A 20765-nucleotide genomic window follows, 5' to 3' on the forward strand; every position below is an offset into this window, starting at 1 on the left:
TGGTTATGAAGCAGATACAGGCGCCGTGTCCGAAAAGTGCTGCCCAAGGTAGTACCTATTTTACTCCATGGGGGGCTGCAATTTTAGCGCAAAACCTTGGCTGCTCTAGCCTCTAGTAGCCTCTGGGGCGTCAACATTAGCAGCAGACGCACGGTCACAACTTTGACCGTTTTGAACCTTCCCAAGTTCGCCAACGACAATTGATACAGGAGCTCTCACCTTGAGTCTTCTCTCTTCTTTCTTCTGAACAACCTAGATCATAAATACAACGATTCTATTTTCATTCTCGTTCCAGCACTGACAGGATATAGAGGCCGCCTCCTGGAAATGAGGCATCGTTAAAAATATACAGGACGCCGGGGCGGTCGTCTTGAGAAAACCATCCCTTCAACCCATCTGTGAACTCCATCGACACTCTCTATTCCTTTCCAACAAAAAAGGAGTCGCCGCCATGGTGTCATCTGATAAGGCCGCTGACGCACACACCGAGTTGTCGCAATATATCGCCCGGATACTGCTAGAGCGCTCAAATTGGTCGCTAGAATCTCTTGATCATCCAGTCTTGCGTATCGAGGCTCATTGTGAGTGCGGCCCAAGTTCTTATTGCAGCCAACTCTGCTTCTGGGCCTTTCCTTGGTATGAAGAGTATGCGTGATGCAAGAGTCTGAATAGACATGATTCTGGCCCTGGAATATGAACCATTCAAGTAAACGCTAACCTTGCATGCCCGTAGTGGAGGAGGAGAGCTCCCAAGGTGAGCGAACCGGGCAGTCTAGGCCCGTCTTTAGTCATGTTGTCGATCTCTCGGCCACAAAGACTTCAGAGCCGAGGACGCGGCAGATAAAAGCGGCGCCGGTGCCTCCCCGCGCCGCGCCGGACAGGGCCGCCGCATGCCCCATTGAGCCAGAGGATCGCCCAGAGGAACCACGAAATACCATTCCAGGTAAATCCGTGACTGAGGGTGCTGATGATGCCGAGGAAGAAAACTGTTCTGAAGCTGCTTCAGAGAGCCACCACAAGGGGACCGGCGGACTGAGACTAGCCCGCTCCGACTCCAACCTCGTCGAGGACACGGACAGCCAGAGGCAGATACACAGCGGCGACAAGTTCCCGAAGCGACGAAAAGTGAAGCCCGAGGGCCACTTTCTGCAGCCTTCGACACTGGACAAGCTCATTGGCGGTATTTGGGAGCAGATCCACGGAACTGTGAGCCTTGACCCCCAGAATCTCGTGCAGCAGTTGCAGCTTCGGGGCGGTGACGACAACAATACCGGCGGAACAACAATCGAAAGCCCTATTGGCGGTTTTCTCATGGCTCCGCCTGTGGGCACAACGCAGTTGATCGCGGACGAAGCAGCCAAGCCGCGTGATGACACCAGGACCGCGATACCAGAGATGAGCGATGCCTTTAGCCGGAGCAACGTATTCTGTCGGCAGGTCACACAGGCTAGTCGAGCTTGTCGGTCCCTTGAAGTCATTGTGCAAGCCCGCTGGGTCGAATATTTTGATGCCTACGTGGACGGCTGGGCTCGCGCAAATGCAGGAGTACCAAGGAGTCGCTACAACAGTAAGTTCTGCTTCGAAACCTTTATTACGTCTAATACTTTGTAATACGTCAAGACTCTTGCTGAATCCCATGTCACCATCATGTAGAGGCAGCTTTGATGGGCGCATGCGCCGACTTTGGCTGGTCAGAGAAGGAGCTGCGTAATAAGATGTACGTCTGGCGAGGCTACAAGGAAATCAAGGACGCCGGCGGCTGGGTAGCTCTCGTCTTTGCTGGGATGGGCATCTACCGCTTCTGCAAGTATCGGATTGGGTTTGACAAGGAGAGTATGCAGAGGTTGAGGAACTTACGGCCAGCCATGGAGGTCGCGGCTGATACCTTGCATCCACAATGGAGACAGCTACTCACGGTCCTTGGCGAGTCCTCTGAGAAGCTATATCATGGACACCAGCACGATTGGGTCGTGCAACTAGACGGGACCAATCCTATTCCCCTTCGGAACACATATCTCCAGTGGGATCCGCAGTTTAGCTACCGGCAGCTCGATGAGTCGATCGTAGACGAGGCAACATGGGGCTGCGACGATCCGCGGTGGTCCATGCCAGCGAGTGATGTTGTTAGGGCGTCGGCTCTCCCCCTCTGCGAGACTTGCGAAAAGGAGCAATCGGATGATCCAAAGCTCAACAACTGTTACTGCTTCCCGACACTCTTTGGCTGCGCAGTCACTTCGCCGAGCCCCGTGCTCGTGTTCCGGACTCCCGACGGCAAGAACAATGGGCTGTTGGCACTATGTGCGTTCGAGAGAGGGGCGCCCATCGGTGAGTTTGTCGGCCTCGTCACCAAGGGCTTCCGCGAGGTCGACGTCATGGAGAGCACGACATCCTCGTCCGGGTCGCCGGGCAGCAGCGTCAGCTATCAGATATGGCAAGGACGGCAAGGCAACTTTACACGCTTTGTCAACCATAGCTGCAAGGCCAATTCTCAGTACCAGCGCTTCACGTGGCTACACACGCAGCGCATCATTCTTGTCAGCAAGGGCATCGATGCTGGTACCGAGATCACCGTCGATTATTCGGACAAGTATTGGAAAGGCTTGAACAAGGCGTGCCTGTGCGGGGAGAGCTGCTGCCGGTACAGAAAAGCGGATAGTGACAAGCGTTGAAATTAGACATACACAGAATCTCATGAAAACAACCTTTCATGGCTCGCGAACAGCGCAGAACTGATTTGAGGCTTTGGATCAATAGCCTTTGTTGGCTCTGACTTTTCCCTGTTTCAAATCGACCGCACGTCGTGGATCGTGATATCTACATTGTCCAGTCTCTTCCACCATTTTCATTGTGGTTTGGTGTAATGTGTTACTGATTGGACAGCATACCTTTCAGAAGGTGAGAATACAATATATACAATTACCTGGATATGACACCAGAGTTTCTCCTTCAAGACGGTATCGTATATAGGTGGCCTCTCCTCGAGACGAACCATAAGCATCTACATTAGTCAATAGCGCTATCAACACATACAAAACCTCTGACAACTAAAAGTCGTTCTGGCTCGCTCCCACTATTCAGCTACATCCGCTTGTCAAGGTAGACGGTACAACATATCTACTTTGTGGGTATAAATTAAGCTTTTCCTTTTCTGCGGAAGGCTTCAAGATAGCCCCTGAGGTGTGACGGCAGCTCAGGTGGCGTTCATAAGGGCGGAGCCGTCCCAAATACCATCAGGTCCTTGTTAACCTCCTCCTACGGAATAATTCCAAGACATCAAAGATCAATAACGCCTGGAAAGAAATATATAAGAGAGAAAATTGGGAAAGAAAAGATTATAAGAGAAAGAAGGATAAGGCGGAAATAGAGTCCTGTCCGTATGGCAATGGTACCGGGGCATTAAGTAGGTCTCGCCAAGAACATCTTTGCTCCAAACGAAGACAGTTAATTGACATTTTGGCAGGAGCAAGAGATGTAATCAAACTCGGAAGAGATGGGGAGGAGACAAGCAAAGGCATCCGAATGTTGATAATTTCTTGTATTTTTCTTTTCTTTCAAGATTCCTTGCCGCCGCTTGCAACGCTTTCCGACAAGGGAAAAAAGATCTTTCACTACAAGACTGCGGAGCAGGATCTTGAAAAGCACAACGTATTTGCAGAATATTTCTCTAATCTCCAGGATAAATGAGAGCCACAGACTGTCTCAGTCACTCCCTTGATACTCGCCAGAAATGTAGTGATTTTGGTCGCTCTGTGGGCGCCTGATGATGAGGTTGCAATGTGCAAAGAGGGAATACCCGAGCTCAGTCACAAGTCATCTCTTTAAGCTATGGAAGTTATAGAAGCCATACAGACCACTCAAGGACGACAAAGACTGTCCAGTTGGGGACAAGACCAAAGTCTCAACAGACGTACGAAAAAAAAGACAAAGCCACAGTTGAGTTGCCATATGCAGAGCTGATAGATTTGTAATACAGCATGCCTAACACTGTTTTAGGTATCTATCGCTTCAGAAAGCTGACATTGATACTTCCAAGATACTTCTCTATTGGAACCCAGTTCTAAAGCTCGAGTCGTATTAGAGTGCGAAGGATATATTTTCTTTCCAAAAAAAGCCACAAGAGCTAATCCACCCAGCAACCCAGCTCGGACAGCGACCCAGTAAAACATCCGAAAGAGCATGGAGGGTTTCATTGCAGAATAATAATAATAATAAATGTACAGAGTCTGACGTGAGTTTGGAATTCCTTGGAAACGGAATCCCCATTGAGAAAAAGGATGTTCCCGGGGATCCCGGTCGCCGCGTGGTTTTATTGTCGCTTATCTGCTTGATTACCTTTTTTTTTTTTTTTTTTTTTCAAAAGCAGGTGGGAGTTACTGGGAGGAAAGGAACAAATAAAAAACGCCACACAGGTGTTGAAGGATCATGAACCCTTTCTTCTTCCCTTGCAAGGGTGGCATGGAGTCAGGAGTTTCTAGATGCCACTCGGTTAAGCAGCAATGGCGGCATTGGTTGCCGTCATCCAACGGTCTTTTGCTTAAGCTGTGTGGCTCGGCACCGTTCACATGCATGTATAGGTCAGCCCATTGCGTATTTGCTAAGAATTAAGCGGTGGCGTATGTAAAGGCATGCTTTTGAGACTTGGCGTGCACACAGTATAGGTAATCAGGAATTTGTATAAACCGTTACACAATTTTTTATACGGGCCGCCGCTTACTCGAAAACAAAGCATGCGTGGTCGCTAGACTACCGTGCTATGGAAACGCCAGAAACTCCTTGAACCTAGACAGCCGTGGCTCCGTGACTTTTTCTAATTAAGCAATAAGGCCCAATGTGCTCCTCCATGGACAGCTGCCAAATCTCCATTAATCATGCCTCGTATCTGCAAATAAACCAGCCACTATACCACGGAGCAGTAGGGTTGAAAGATATAAAATCAAAAGCAAGTGCTAGACCAATGCCAAACGCCATACCATGCTTAGTAGGGATTGAAAGGTATATGCCTGCCGACATGAGTGGTCGACATGAAGAAGAATGAAGGACCAAGGCAAGAACTAGTGGGATATCCAGTGGAAGAATGAAATTGACCATTGCCGGATCAAACAACAAGAACGAAGGACGCTGAATACTTTTGGAACGCTCCAAGCAGAATGTTATACACTCGTCAAAGATGTTGCAAATCAAATCTCAAGGGTTTTTGAATATGCAAGGCGAGATGGAAATTTTTTAGATCCTTTACAAGCTAAGCGAGATATCCACTTCATGTGTCAATCTTTACTCTCTTGATTTCGTCTGGGCCGTCCGAGGCCGGGCCAGCAGTGTTGATCTCGGGGCTCTTTCGTTTGTTGGAGTTCTCGTCGCGCAAAAACGAAGGCCCGGTACCGTGGACAGGAGTAGCAAAGTTGAGTGGACTTGGCAGGGTATTGCTGTCGTTTCTGGAAAAGTTCCATTCGGGGTAGAAGCTGCTGGGACTTGGCAGGAACTCCGTGTTGAGGAAACGAGATGGCAACGCAGACACAGGCGTGTCAATGTTCATATTACCTCCCTGCTGCGACTGAGAAATGGGCCGAGCAAACGGGTTGGGCGGCCCGGTTGCGCCGGCAGATAGGAGCGCAGAGGCAGATGGCGACGGCGGCGGCAGCACGACACCGCCAGTCGGCTGAGAATCACTGCCGTTCCGCCTGGTGGGCTGAACTGCCGATTCCGAGATATTCCGTGGCGATGTTGTTGTGAGAGTTTCAGCCGTGTTGCTACCGGCTTCCGACTGTTCATCAGGAATCTGAACTCTCAGTCTTGGTCGAGGTGCGCCATCTCGCAGGCTGTTGGACCTCGAGGGCGGCGTAAAAGAAGTTTCTGGGATGGTGGGAACCGAGTTTCTACCAAGGCTGGGAATATTGTGCCTCTGCGAAAGTGGCGGAGATGAATCCGCGTTTGTTCGCGAGACAGAGCCAACATCTACAGACTGTGCGCGGCTCCCATTCGGACCCGATTCTTCCTTCAGACCAGAAGCAAAGGATGCCAAATGCTGAGATAGAATTGACCGGTTCTCATCAATGGGGGTGAAGATGCTGTGCTGCTTGCGCTGCGGCATCTTCTTGATGGCGGACGCAGTGTCGAGGAAAGGTTGATGGGGCTTTTCAGAGTTCGGCTCTGGCTTCGGCTCCATGGGCGCCGGCGGCTGCGGTTCCTGCGACAGTCGGCGATGGATCTGGGGGACCTCCAAGTGCTGAGGCTGAGGTTGAGGAGGAGACATCTGAGGAACTGGCTGCGGAGGGAGCTGCGAAGGGTGCGATTGCGGCGGTGACATGCGCTGGTGGGTTTGAGCAGGCGGAGGTGGAGGAGCTTGCGGCGGATAGGTCGGGGGAGGTACGGAAGTCCGTCTCTGCTCGTCAACGTAGGGCTGCATTTGCGGAGGAGGTACCGACGCCCGCCTTTGGTCTTCAACGTACGAGGGCTGCATTTGAGGGTGTTGAGGATGTTGTGGGTGTGGGGGCGGCTGGTACGCATATTGTGGTTGTGGCTGCGGCGGCATGGAATGTTGTACATTTGGGGGCATCGTCTGGTTCGGGGGCTGGTAAATGTGCGGTTGCGGCATGTAAGCGTATCCGTTTGGCTGTGGTCCCGGAGGGCCCACTGGTTGCGGCATGCCAGGTCCTCTACGGTAGTCGTTTCTCGAAGAAGGTCTCGAGCCCATTTGCGGCGGCTGTGGAGTATGGCCGCGGGGAGCAAACGGGGCGCCGTTGATGGGAGGTGAAGCCGAGGGAGTATGACCGCGCAGATGCGGAAACGGAACATGCTGAGCTGAGTATTGGGGAGGCATCATGTGTGGCTCTACAGAGCCCTCATGGACGTGGGGAGGAGTGCCTTCGCCGTCGTCATCCTCGTCGTCGTCTGCGCCGCCGTTGAAGTCGGCCGGGCCTTTGTGCTCATTGGGACCACCGTGCTGCAACAGATATACTCGTTAGCATCAATTTATGACAATGGCTTGGTCTAATGTGGGATCCGTTGTACGTACATATTGGTATTTCGTGATGAGCTCACGCATGTCCGCCGAAGAATATTCGTACAGCTTCTTATTGCTCCCAAAGATGAAGACGGCGACATCGACAGAGCAGAGCACAGAGAGCTCATGAGCCTTCTTGAACAGGCCACCTTTTCGCTTTAGAAATGTGCTAGAGGAGCAGAAGAGTTAGTAAACAGCATTGATGGCCTTGTGGCATTATTTGCGACAGAAGAATCTGGCTCGGGGAGCTGGAGGTGCGCTGGAGGGGGGAGGCGGGTAAAGCTTACACAGAACGATTTCTGTCATCCTTGATGGCCTTGATCTCGATCTTTCTCCTGCCCATTTTGACGGAATTGAGCAAAAGATGGCGGGGAGAGGTGAAAACGCGAAGCTGCTAAGGTCGCGCGGAGGCGTAGCAGGGGAAACCGAGGGGTGGGCGTTGGAATTCGCCTCGAGGTTGTGGTAGTTGTCCCAGCTTGAAAGCGGTCGCGATATGTCAGATTGAATGAGATTTGGAGACCTAAAGTAGGTAGGCGCAGGCTTGGTGTCCCGCCCTTGGTTCGGGTCTTGTCTTGGGCGGCCAACGGCTGACGGCGCGCGTGCGGAGGGGGTTGATTATGTCAAAAACTCTCTTTTGGTTTTTCTCTCCTCCTTCCTTCTCTCTTTCCCACCTTTGGAAAGTTTGAGCGGCAGAATCTGGCCAAGAAGTTTGGTTCGAAGGAGTGCTAATAGCAGCAAATAGTCTTGATGATAATAAGAATACCAATAGAAATAGGAGTTTTAAAGAAAAAGAAAAAAAATATGATAAAAATAATACAAAGGTGTATATTATAATCAACACTGGCACGCGTTAAGAGGCGAATTGGCCAGTTAGTCGTGAGCAGAATGAATGTTTTGAAGGTTCAGAAATGTCCGAGGCCGGCTAGGCGAGTGAGCGTGTTTGAATTGGAAGAACTGCTCGAGGGGGGCTCAAGTAGTTGCTCTAGTAAAGGATGGGGCCAGGACATGAAACGGTCTGTTGGTGATGCGACAAGAGGCGCGATATATGAATGAAATGCCAGCAGCGGGTGGTTGCGCAGAGCGTGCAGACGGTTGACAGGCAGGCAGGCAGGCACAGGGCAGTCGAAGGTAAGGTGTAGTAGAAGATGGTGTAGTAGGTAGGCGGGTGAGCTTAGCTGCGGTACGATGCGATGCGCCTCGAATGCAAAGGACGATGTGTGGTGACCGGGTATAGAGACACACACACGCACGCACACACTCAGACACACAGAAAGAGAGACTCAAAAGAGATGCGTATGTTAAAAAAGAGGTGTGTATAGTTTCTGCAATGTGTGTGTATGATGCACGAAAGATACAAGATACCGAATTGATGCTATGCTACACTTGCAGGGCGATGGGGCTGAATCTGGCGTGGGTGATGCTAATAATAGACAAGATCGTGGGCAAAAGGGCGGACGCGGCACCTTTTAAACTTCTTTTTGGGTTGGAGACTCGAAGAAGCGGGACAAGAGGGAGAGCGAGGAGGGGAGGGGAGACTGACCAAAAAAAAAAAAAAAAAGTGAGCAGAGCAGAACAGCCAGCAACAGAGTGAGCAGGGTGTGTGCGTGCGGGTGGACGGGCGGGCTGCTCCAACTGCTTGCTCTGGGTACCTCGACTCGGCACTAGGCTTGTTAGCAGGTGGGAATCCCAGTCGCTTCGTCGAAACTTGAACGAAAGGGTTTGTGACCGACCGCAACGAACCCCGTTCATTGACCTACGTTGATACATTGTAGCAGTGGTAATAACATGTTCTGTCAGCTAAAGTAAATGTAGCCTAGGTAATGGAATCTAGGTATTTTAATTCCACTGTGTTATTGCGCATAGTAGTAGTAGTAGTAGGACACGATGCACACTTGCTGTCTTGTTGTTACCTGCATCTCATCACCCTCATAACCGGACTCCAACGATAAAAGTCCTAGATCTCTTGCGCCCTGGTCACGTAGCTGGCTAGGGGAGTTTCTATCCTCTGCATCTATTCGGTCCCGTTTACACTCTCAGCTCTGCTGTCTCCCCCTCTCAGAGAGTAATACGGGGAGAGAAGCAGGAAAAGACCACTCAGAGCCAAGCGAAAACATCTTCAATATCCTTCTGCTCTCTCCTGATGAATTTCAACAGACCAGTGAGAAGTCAAGCACCGCCCATGGACTCGAGACTCATTTGTCCAGGGGACCAAAAGGAAAAAGAAAAAAAGTGGATAGACAGTGGAGAAAACGGTTGCTCTGAGGTACTTAGCATATGACCAATTGCCTGACAAGTTACATATAGTCCCCGCTGGAGCTTCATAATCGTCCCTGTCCATTCATACATTGCCTAGGTACATGGTCCGTAGGGTTAAGTAGGTACGCAAGCTCATGTACCTCAAATGACCTGCTCGGCATGATACTTAGCAACTCCCAATTCGAGCCATGTCGTTATCTTTCATCCGAGATCACGACAAGAGACTGGCCATTTACCATCGGCGAGACAGCGAAAAACCAATTAAGTCGCAATCTTTTGTTCGCTCGTTTGTCCTTCTTCTCTCAGTGCTGTGCGTGGGTCACGAGTTCTGCTGCTTCAAGGGCAGTTCCACTGCGACGGCTTGGACGCGACTAGTAGTTCAAGTACCTGGTAGTTGACGGGGCACCGACCAGCACTGACTGATTGCTGGGTCTGCTGCTTGCTTGCTGATGTCCGTGGTTCTCAAGCACTTGCAGCAGCACCGTTGTTCCGGGATGAGATGTACTCCACCACCCACCGCTGGCCCCCCTTCAAATGGACTTCTCCATCTCATCAGTCTCTCTCCTTTGTAATGTTATGTGCTAGCTAGTAGGTAGCTCGTAGCCAGAGAAAGAATGCCCAATTTCGAGTAATTTTTGGATTGGTACGAGAGTTTCCTTGATTCATCCAATACCTTCTACTCAACTAACGATTTTGACGCGAATGAAGCCACGGAGGTTGTCATGGTAGATTTCGGGGTAATCATAACGCTACATGCTAGGTAGGTAATGTATCATCCATGGTCTGTCTCTTGGGACCGCGGGCCAATTATCTGGCCATCGCATCGTGTCTGCTGCTTGCTCTGTTACACCCGGTCACCAGGACCGACACGTTTGAGCTTTGTTCGTCGGGACGATCACAATCGACACACTGTATAGTCCTAGATTGCGACCGGCGACCAGCAACCAGCAACCTGTAACACGGCTTCAGAGGACAGTGTGTGTTCGACCTTTTCCCGGAAGGGCAGGACCCGATGCCGTTGGGGATTTTACCCGGGATAGAGTACCAGGGTGTTCCCTTTCTTTACTCTTTCTGGGCTCATGTCCCGTACCAACAAGCACTTGGCTAGGTGCACTAGCACACACCTCAATTCGAGTTCTCAGCCTTATCACTCCAATAGAAGCGCACACGTCCATTCCGTCAATGGACCCTGCAAATCATATGATGATGCCTTTCTACCCTTGGCGCGAATTGCGTACCTGTCTGGACCGCCGAATGGGATTGATGACCATGAAGATCTACCCGTGCAGTTCGCTCAACACCCTTGTATCTGTCGTTGCTGAGATTACGTACGATTCTTCGGGCGGACAGGTGCGCTTCTGCGAACTTGGGTCAACCGGCTCGGTACCACTCCATGTACGTGAGCTAGCCCGTTGAAGTTTTTTTTTTTTTTTTTTTTTTCCCTTCTCTCTGTTCCCTTTGCGTGCGTCATGTCTGTCTGCTCAGGACGAGTACCGTACACCGACGAGGAGACGAGACGAGAAACAAGAGGTCGTCGTCCCTCTCATGCCCCGCTCACACCTCTTTCTCTTGTTCCCCTCCTTGAGCCGCAAGGCGCAGTTATCTTTAGAAATGCAACATGTTTCTCGAGTATTACTCCATTGACTGGCTGGCTGGCCTGGCGCGTTGCACACTGCCGTTTTCAGCTGTTTACTTGCCTTCACTGCCCCGCTCCAGGACCAATCTGATGTCGCCTGTTCAATCGTCATCCAGCTGCTTGGGAATGCAATCCAGATCCGTCCCTGCCAAGTCCTACTCAATTCTCGTGCATATCTCTCTCTCTCTCTCTCTCTCTCTCTTTCTCTCTGCACGGCCAAGATAGCCGCCTACTACCCAAAGACATACATGGAGATACAGCTGTGCTCACTACATTCTCGACAGGTCGATCATGCCGGCAATCGATCCGATGAGTGGGCTGCCAGTTGATGATCTTTCGGATGCTTCTAGTGTAGCATATAGAAATGCCGAATCGGCGTGATCGCCTCGCAACCGAGTCTTATTAATCCAATAATCGCAACCTTGACTTGACAGACAAACATGGATTATCATGGGTATCTGGCTGGTGGGAACAGTATACCTTGTATATCTCAAGGCCAAAAGAGCGAGAGACCTTGCAATGAAATATCATCCCTACCTAGCTACTGTGTACGAATGAGCACATACAAGGAATCAACCCCTTGACCCTGTTGGCTCGACCTACGTATATTCATCCTGTGCGAAAATCTAGGCCGGGACGAAAGACCCCATCTAGTGGACTAAACTCCCTCGTTCATGGAAGAGCTGCTTGATACAACCACTTCTCTCCCGAAGTTGCAAGGGCAGAAATGGATCAACTTGTCTGCTAGAGACCCATCATTGAATCTTTCTCATTTGTTGCCCAACTCACAGACTAAGCGCCGTGGTGATTGGCCATGGAAAACTAAAATAACCTTAAACATCTGCTAGTCTCTCGACCGCTGCCAAGATATGATGGGTGTTTTCACATGCACGCATTCCACACTACTATGTATTTGTGTAGACGTTTATGGGACCCCAGCGATACGTACCCTGCGTTTTTTGTCCTTCTTTCTCCTCCTTTGAAGACTATTTGGGTGTCCGATGATGCTGATGAGATGAACACATCATCGCCAGATCCCATCCCCTGGACACCTCGTTGTCTTCTGTAGGTATGCTGCATGTTGTAAGCAGAGCAAGCAAACTATTAGTCCATTGAGGCTTGGACTGCCTCAAAAGACACGAGGAGTGGTTGGACAAATTGGAGAAAGCAGGCTGGGCAAAAAGAGAAGATGGGGTAAAGAGACTGGACTCCACGACGGGAAACCCTCTTGGAGGGATGGATGGAAACAACCGAGCCAAACAACGCGCAGGCCCCGGTCCAAGTCTGGTTGCTATTAATAGCTATTTATAGCACAGCTACCCTAACGTGCATATGGGCCTATTGCAGTACATACCGAACAGGTAAAAGATGTCACATTTCTTGGTCCCGTTTCGGTCAATTAGCCCAGAATAATGACATGCCAAGGTGGGCAAATTACCCTGTTTTTTTTTCTCTTTCCCGGCGGTGTGAGGGTAATATTGTGATGCCCGACTGACCATCAATCATCATCCTTGCATCTGATCAGTGATCACATATTCAATTCTTGTACGACTGTACCCATTCGACCGATCCTTTTTTTTTTTTTTTTTTTTCATTGCCCATTTTGTCACGAGCAGTGATTATTTTGGATACCACGAAACGTCGAACTTGAAAGAGGAAAGGAGAAACAGCACGGTACTGCTGCTGCTCGTACTACTATGTACAATATGTTTCCCGTTCATAGGTAGTCTGAGAGGACAATAGCAGATCAATCGAAGCCCATCATGTTTACATGGATCTGGCAAGCGCGACAACAGAACCAACGCTTATCGTGCAAAAAACTCCGGAAGCAACGTCTCATGCTACGTGCATGTAGGCATCTACATTATCCAAGACCAACATTTGATGAATCTGTGCTTCCTTGTCTCTCTCTATCTCACGCACATTGACCAGCAGTGAAATCGCGACCTGGAAATCAACCAACACACGTACGCACACATGAACACGCACACACCAAATGCTAAAGACGTCGGTGCCGAAAGAGACCATTATGGGATGTATACATTTCTTACTCGTACATTGTCTTTCTTCTTTTTCTCGCCCTTCCCCCCTTTCGTCATATACTGCTCGCTCGTTCGCTCCCGTTTGCAAGCTTGAATCCCGCTTACATCCGTCCCTTGGCAGGCACATTGCGCTTTGCTTACGTTGCATATCGGCTTTCTCTCCTGTGTGCGGCAGCCCATGGTTGGCTCACAGACAAGCCCTTCCCCCTCTTGAACGTCTCTTCTCTTTTTTTCACCTCTTTCAGTCGTTCCGTCTTGCAAAAAAGTTGGAGCACCTTCCTCTTCGCGTCACGCATGGCTTACAAGGCTTGCGCCAGAGTTCGCCGAGTGAGTACAGGCGCAGGGCAATAATCTGACAGTTTGCATTCAGGTCAGAGTGACAAAGATTCAGAGAAACCACGTCCCCTTGCCATTCATTCATTGACTGCAAAACCTCTTACCATCCTGGTAGGTCAGAGAATGAATAATGCTATGCGACACGGCGAAAGCGATACAAACAGACACTCCCCCTGGCACTGTCTAGTTGTCGCCAGGAACACAATAGAAGTTAGCCGCCAGCTGGGCAGTATACCTACATTATTTACATACATACCTACCTTATTACCCAGCCCCGATCAATACTCGTAAGTACATAACATACGTGCAGCCGAGCAACGATACACACCAGGCCAATCACTTTGGTAACTTGACCCTTGTCTCCAAGACATGTATGTATAGTACTAGAGCAGCGGACCGCAAAACTGCGCCAGCCTGATGTGGGATCTCCCCCCTCCTCAAAGGGAAGAGAGAGAGAGAGAGAGAGAGAAAGGTGCTGCGCATTTCTTGGCATCCACGGGACACGGTGGACGACGATATCGGGAAACCGAACCATCATTCGGGATGCTCAGTTGACATTCCTGGTAAAAGAACAAGCACAATTCTTTTTTTTTTCCTTTCTTTCATGGCGCCTTCCTTCGAATGGCTATGCGACTGAATGTTTGCAGACGACAACACTATTTACGATTGCTTACAAGGACGCATCAGCTTCAAAGAATCACCGTGCAACCAACAAGGCCTTGATTGGTTCGGTCTACAGTGATGCGAATATGTTAGTATGCTGAAGAGAAGTTGGAGAGATTGAATGGTTGGTAGAACCAACAGGAGCCAAACAAGTTTCTGTCAACCACCGTCCTATCATTGAAGCAGCTAGGTACTGCGTTCTATACACCGGGAATGGTGCAGAAAGTATATTTGAATGAATGTTCCACTTTGGTTATAGTACATGGATTGGTCTTGGCCAGTAACCCGCACCATCTTCTTGTCGTCTATCAATACGTATCCATCATTGCAGTTAGGTATCGATGTCCCGCAAGCCCATGCATCCCTTCCCTTCCCTCTCTCTCCCCCCTCTAGCGATCCCCAAATGTCAGGTCCTTTTGCAGATTTCCTCCCAATCATGACTCGCCATGCCCGTGTGTTGTTGACGCAAGGTTCTGCAATTGCTTGCACACTCAATTGCTCGTCATCTTTGTCACCCAGAATTCCTGCAAGTACGGAATGGTACTCTTGCCAAAACCCACAAATCTCACTCTTCTCTCCCTCACCTGCACGTACCTTGGTGGGTGCATCAAGTATTTGTGCGGCACGCAGCGCTCCCTCTATTCAGGATCAGGGCTGCTGCTGATGGCATCTACCTACATTACCTACTGCCCAAAATGTTGCTCCAATCCTGGCTGTGTTCGGCTGCAGGCTTCTACTGCTTCTTCTACCGCTTCTTCGTCATGGGTTTCCCAGATTCTTCCTCGGCTTGGCAGCGGTTGTCTCACCTTCCACGCACACATATGCAAGCCTCTTATTCCTTTCCAAATGTTTGGTCGCTCACTCAACCAAACTCGTACACACAAATCATGTCATATCCATATTTGGGGTCCGAGAAGTCCCCTGCCTACATACACATCATTGAAATGCACGTCTGAACTGCATGAGACGAACCCTTCTCTTTCCCCCCCTGCCCCCCTTTCCTCCCCCAAAGAGCCGCCGGGGATGTGCAAACACACATTGCCATTGCAGGCATCATCTATAGTCAGTCCGTCTCCTCGGGCCTGCTGCCAGCCTCTACATGTAGGTTGAGTAGCGTCAAGATTGCTATGTTTAGCAACTTTCTGGCAGTTTGGGAAACCACTCCATGCCTACCCACACCAAGACAACCATGATACCGCTGGGTCGGTCGGTAGTTGGCTTCTCATATCCACCACACAAACCCATGCCCCAGGCCTATTCCGTCTCCCCCCCCCCGACCAGACCTGGGAAATCCCGATTAGGACTTGGCCTGCTCACACCCAGTCTATTCTCCTCATCTTCCCTTTGTCAACCGCTCTTGTTACCCGTACTCTGTTTCTAGAAAAGGTCGTCATCGCTAAACTGCACTGTGCTTTTGATCTGCAATGCAATGTATGGGCGGCAGGTAGGTCTCGGTTGTTGGAGGGCTATGATACGTTCCTGCCTAAGCGCCCGCGCGCAAACATATTCGGTAAGTCAAGAGCTGCGCCGAATGCTGCGGCTCGAAATCCCAAGGCTCTGGATATGTACGACCTCTCCTAGGCGACGGCCGGGTTACGTTGTGAGTGGAGGCTCGGGAGTAACATTCACAGTTTGTCTTTTGGCTAACTATCGCCAATGTCACAGTATGCGTTTTTGTAGTTTCCCAAGAATCAATTCATGAGCATTCACTATTGTGGAGATACTTGCTGAACTATGAAACCCCCATTGCTCTTGGGTCTCGTCACAACTCCCTTGCCCCCTTAGGTGTGAACGCCATAGAAAATGCTCTCAAACTCGGTCGGAAGTCCCTCTTTCTCTCAAGTATTTGCATGGCTTGTACCATGATCACCAGACTGGACGTCTCTTACCGAGGGGTATCTAAAGGACCTGAAACTCCCTTTTTTGCCCAACTGGGCGCAAGAAAAAACCAAACCATGAACGCCTATGCTTGTGCGTATGCCATACTCCGTGGAAAATGCGTGTCATACTTTTCCCTTTCCCCTTCAAAAGAACCCCTCTTCCATAACTCTTCATTGTGAGAAGATGCTGTTTGATCAACTGGGATATGATGCAGTACTCGAGTTGCGAAAGGGTCATCTTTCTGGCCTCATCCTCTAGTCGTCGTCGTTTGCCGCACCCGGCGCGCTGAAGGAGCCGAAACCTCCAAGCTCAGCAGCATTATTATCCGTCGAGATTGTGCCATTGAGCAGTGGACATTTGCTGCAACCATGGATGTCAGTAAGGTGGCCCACTGTGCAAAAGGTTTCATCAAAGGAAGAGAAAGTAAATGCCCGCGCCCAAAAGACCCAAATAGGTTAACCCATGAAATCGCCGAAAAGCACGATAGAAAGAATTCTATCGACATGATAATCGCCGAAAGGCATGATAGAAAGAATTCTATCGACAGGATACAAAGCTTTGAAATAAACATGGTGAATGTAATCATGAAAGAAAGACAGAGAACCAGTGCATGAATGTAACATGAATCGTGCATGGTCAATGACAGGTTGGGGGCAAGGCGCAACTATCGCTCCACCATGTACATGTTCGCAAATGTGGAATTTCTAGATGAGAAACTTCCTCATCTCTATGAAAGGGGTCAAGAAGCAGGGGTAGTAAGACAGTGGTAGGTATACCTCTTGTTGGTCTTGATGTGGCCGATCTGACCACAGTTTGCGCATTTGCGAGTCGTGCCGCCCGCCGTCTTATCGACAGGGCCAGACGCGCTCGGGGAGCCTGCAATGTTGGCTTGGGCATTTTTTCTCTTGCCTTTGCCCTGCTTTTCGCGTACTTGACGGCGATCGGCATTCTTTTCGAGCCGAGACAACTCTTGTTCGATCCTGTATGATTGTAAGTCGAGCGTTTCGCGTGGCTGGGGATCCAGTATGATGAGAACTTACAATCTACTTTGCAGCCGATCAGTATCGGCATCACCCGTGGGTTTGGCGGCGTAGATACTAGAGGCAGTGTTAGCAGATGCATTCCATTATGGTAATTTTGACGAAAATTGTCCTATGGTATCGAAATCAATGGCGACAACACGGGTTCAAAGTTCTTTCCACTTACTCTCTCTTGGCAGCGTCCAGTTCCCGACGTTGCTTGATGTAACTGCGAATCACCTGGGGGTCATCCAGAACCAAGGTCTCGGTATAGATGCTGCCATCTTCAGCCTTCTTCTTGCGCGTGATCTTCAGCTTGCGGCGGCCAGATCGACTATTTTGGCTGAAGCGACTCAATTGACTGCGACCATCATCGAGGTGGGCAGCAGACGTGTGGTCGGCAGATTTCTGTGGATTGAATCTGTCATCTTCGTTTGCAGTGTCCAGAACATCCGCATCCTCATGGGTCGTGGAGTCCGAGAGTGTCAGCTTCTGCCTTTCCCATATCTCCTTGATGGCTGCAGTGTACATCTCGTTTTGTTTCTTGACGTTGTAGGAGTGGCCACCATTCGCCTTACGTTCACGCTCAATGGCATCTGCACTTGTTGCAAGCGGACCCTGGACGGCATTGATGTACCCGCCCTTCATCGAAGTCTTGATGAAGCTGAAGCCGAGACCGTGACCAGTGGGATCACCCTCGCCGTGAAGAGCAACCATGGCCTTGCTTTGACAAGCGTCGAGGAAGTTCTTGGTCAGTTCCCATGGAGCCAATTTGGCCACCAGGGGAATGTCAGTACCTAGCTCGTCGTCATCGTCAGCAAAACTAGGCGCCTTTGGATCGTAGCCTGCATTCTGCAATGTGGCCGAGCCGACCTGGGTAGCTTCAATGAGTACCACATCTTCGGGCTTGATCTGCTGGCGAATCGTTCGCTCATCCATGGGCGCATCGCCCTCCTTATATTTCCACGTCTTTGACTCTTTATCATAGACGTAGAACTCTTTCATCTTTTGTCTGTCATTTGGGTCAATTTTGCCATGAGAATAGTAATCTCCTCCGGGCGGGTACCTATTTTGAGGGTCCACTTTATCAAAGACATGCGAAGTGACTTCTCTAATATCGATATCCAGGGTTGGTCGATGCCTTGCCATACGGTCACAGATTGCCCTCATTCGCTTCTTGTTCGTGCTTGTAATCATCCTGGCATGGGGGCCTGGAACCTCTTGAAACACGTTCTGCTGGCCTACCACTTGCACACTAAAGGCTTTTCTCAGATAGTAGTGTGGCGCATCCCTCGCAGTCATGCTGAAGCCGAGAATGAAATCATTATTTCGCTGTTCATGCTTGAACACTGGTGCGCGGAACAAGGCATTGTGGAGCGTAGGCACGACTTCCCCAATATCAACTGTTCCGAATATGGAAAAGGGCGACTTGTCTTCTGGCAGAAGTGTTTGTGTCTCACCCAGCTCCGCCTTTGGAAGCTTGTCTTCCTCGTCGCCGTCCTGTCGTCGGGTGTAGTTGATGATCCGGCTGCCCATGCCGAATTTATTCAGCAAGATAGGAGATTGCTCGCAGTACTCGAAGAGAACAATATTCGCATTGTCATTCAAGCTGAGATCCCTGCTGGTCTTGTACACTTCGGCAACAGGTTTACCCTTGAGCTCCTTGCGTTTGACCTTGGCAGGTTTCTTGAACTTGATCTGATACTTGATGTACCGGGCAATGTCAAACTTGGGGCGGTGGTGCTCCCAAAACTCCACATTGAGTTTCGTTCGATAGAACGGGAAGGCGAGCTTCTGGGCAGGCATACTATGCTCCACATCCAGGTTAGACAGCGTAGCCCTGACCTTGCTCTTATGGTTGGCCTTGAGCGCTTCGTATGCTGCATCATTGGAGTGGTTGAAACGGCTCATAACATCGCGACCAAGCTGTCCATTTGCCATTCTTCTCATCTTTTCCTCAGTCCGGGCCTTCTTGGCAGGACGCTCCTGTTGCATGTCTTCGATCAGGAGGTAGGGGTCGTTCTGGTCCAGCACGATACACTGAGCATTTCTTCTTGTACTTTCGAGAAAATTGGAAATGCCATGCGTTTCGTACGCAGGTAAGCGGGGTAGACCTGGTTCATATCGACGCTTCTGCTTGGGTTGCGGCTTTCGATCCCCCAGGAACTCTCTCTCCCAATCATCCATGGGTTCATCTTCTTCTTCGGGTGGCGTGAGATGCCCATTGATTTGAAGCGAAGTGATAGGATCGTTGATATTCTCCCAGTCTTCGCAGATGGTGGCGATCTCAGTCATGGAATAACCCCCAACAAGCTCATTCTCGTCATCGGAATCAGAAAGCCCGTCATCAAAGTTCATGAGTGCAGGGCCAGTGATGTTGCTCCAAGGCGTGCTGTCTCCATACTGTTGCTGCTGGGATCTCTTAGATGTTGCAGCAAGAGCAGAATCGGGGATGCGGAACAGCTTAGATGTGTCGACATCGATTTCCAGCTCGAGCTTGGTAGGGACCAGAGGCGGCGGGCTCTTGGGAGGCTCTTTATAAACATAATCAGCCGGCCATTCTGGAAAAATCTCGCGAAAGTTGAGAACTTTGTGTTCTTCGAAAGCAGGAAACTTGTGCCTCAAGAGCTCGTCAATGTTTTGAGGGGGCACCGGAATCGAGGGGTCTTGATGTTGCGTCTGATCCGTGATCCAATCACTAATACTATTCGGCTCTTGTTGCGGAAAATTCAACTTGAATCTCTCTTCCCAAGACATGGTATTCCAGTCGTCGTCGGTGACATTAGCAGCAACAGCTGCCGGAGGGGCTTTCAGCGCCTCGACCGGGGACTCTGGGGCGGCTGGCGCATTATCGTGGACAGGAGATGACGGAGGAAGATCCGTATGTCCTCCATCTCGGTCGCCGAAAAGATCGTCGAGATCGGCGTCGCCTTCGACGTCGGCATCGTGACTGCCGTTGTCTTCTGTGAGACCGGGGACCTGCGAGGTAGCGGCTGTAGGGCCGGCCGGTGAGGCGGCATCATCATCGGAGGCTAGATCGTCGTCGCTCAAGTCTTCGAAGTCAATGGCATTGTCTGCCTTGTCGGTTTGGTCAATCTCCTTGCTGTCGAAGCCTTCCAAGCCGTTGACATTGCCCTCTGTGGCCAGAGTATTGAGAATCTTTTGGAGGTCGTCATCGTCCTGCTTTGCGGTGGAGTCGTCGACTTCCATCTCATCGGGCTCGATGTCGCCGAAAAGATCACTATGATCTTCCAGACCATTGGCCTCGGCTACATCTGGGGATGCGGCCATGATGACGGATAATGTGGTCGCATGAGACGTGGATGGTGTTAGAAATCGCGGGCGCGGGTTGCGTTCGTGCTTCGCGATGCGACCGACGGGGCAGGCAGGTACTAGGTTGCTTGCTTGCTTGCTTGCTACCTTTAGCTACCAGCAGGGTAATGTAGGCTGGGCCAGCTGGGAAGAACTGTTTTGGCGTTAGTCAGCTGGTGGAAAAAGCACTTAGCACTCGAGGTAAGGCGCTGTGTCTCCCCCACATTGAACTGAAGTGGGTCTCGCCCAGGCACCTGGGTACGTGGCGCGCGCTACCAATTGGGCGGCAGGAACGTGTTTTAACGTAGAGGCACCAGACACCAGGACCTCCATAGACTTTATTTTATGCTTGTGATTGATCTTGGTCCAGTCTTGGCTTCTTCTGCTTGCTGCGGTGCGCACACCTTGGATTGGCAAAACCGTTTACTTACCAAGAGAGCTGTGTGGAATCTTTGTAAGATGATGAAAGAGTTGCGAAGCTGAAAGCGATCTGATTGAGTAGATACCGAGGTAGGTACTCCGCACTTGCACTTGGCACTTCAGAAAATGGAAGTTGGCCGATGGTATGTAGAATTGGTAGATTCAGTTGAGGAGGCAGTCCAAAGACGGTCGGGCTGGCA

General features: G+C 50.4%; 3 protein-coding genes across 3 annotated transcripts; 1 reads left to right on the forward strand and 2 right to left on the reverse strand.

The window, feature by feature from the left end:
- Window positions 1-451: 451 nt before the first annotated feature.
- On the forward strand, window positions 452-2669 carry PFICI_06920 (uncharacterized protein; the record flags this gene model as incomplete). The annotated part of the gene is made up of 3 exons (XM_007835501.1): window positions 452-581; window positions 734-1567; window positions 1654-2669. The coding sequence occupies 3 exons, from the start codon at window positions 452-454 to the stop codon at window positions 2667-2669; spliced, it is 1980 nt and encodes a 659-aa protein (XP_007833692.1).
- A 2588-nt stretch (window positions 2670-5257) lies between these two features.
- Window positions 5258-7343, reverse strand: PFICI_06921 (uncharacterized protein; the record flags this gene model as incomplete). The annotated part of the gene is made up of 3 exons (XM_007835502.1): window positions 5258-6940; window positions 7013-7169; window positions 7288-7343. The coding sequence occupies 3 exons, from the start codon at window positions 7341-7343 to the stop codon at window positions 5258-5260; spliced, it is 1896 nt and encodes a 631-aa protein (XP_007833693.1).
- An 8725-nt stretch (window positions 7344-16068) lies between these two features.
- PFICI_06922 (uncharacterized protein) lies at window positions 16069-20124 on the reverse strand (the record flags this gene model as incomplete). The annotated part of the gene is made up of 4 exons (XM_007835503.1): window positions 16069-16174; window positions 16591-16794; window positions 16855-16911; window positions 17021-20124. The coding sequence occupies 4 exons, from the start codon at window positions 20122-20124 to the stop codon at window positions 16069-16071; spliced, it is 3471 nt and encodes a 1156-aa protein (XP_007833694.1).
- Window positions 20125-20765: the final 641 nt, after the last annotated feature.

The sequence above is a fragment of the Pestalotiopsis fici genome, assembly GCF_000516985.1.
Source record: "Pestalotiopsis fici W106-1 unplaced genomic scaffold PFICI_Scf_4, whole genome shotgun sequence".
Classification (NCBI taxonomy): domain Eukaryota; kingdom Fungi; phylum Ascomycota; class Sordariomycetes; order Amphisphaeriales; family Sporocadaceae; genus Pestalotiopsis; species Pestalotiopsis fici.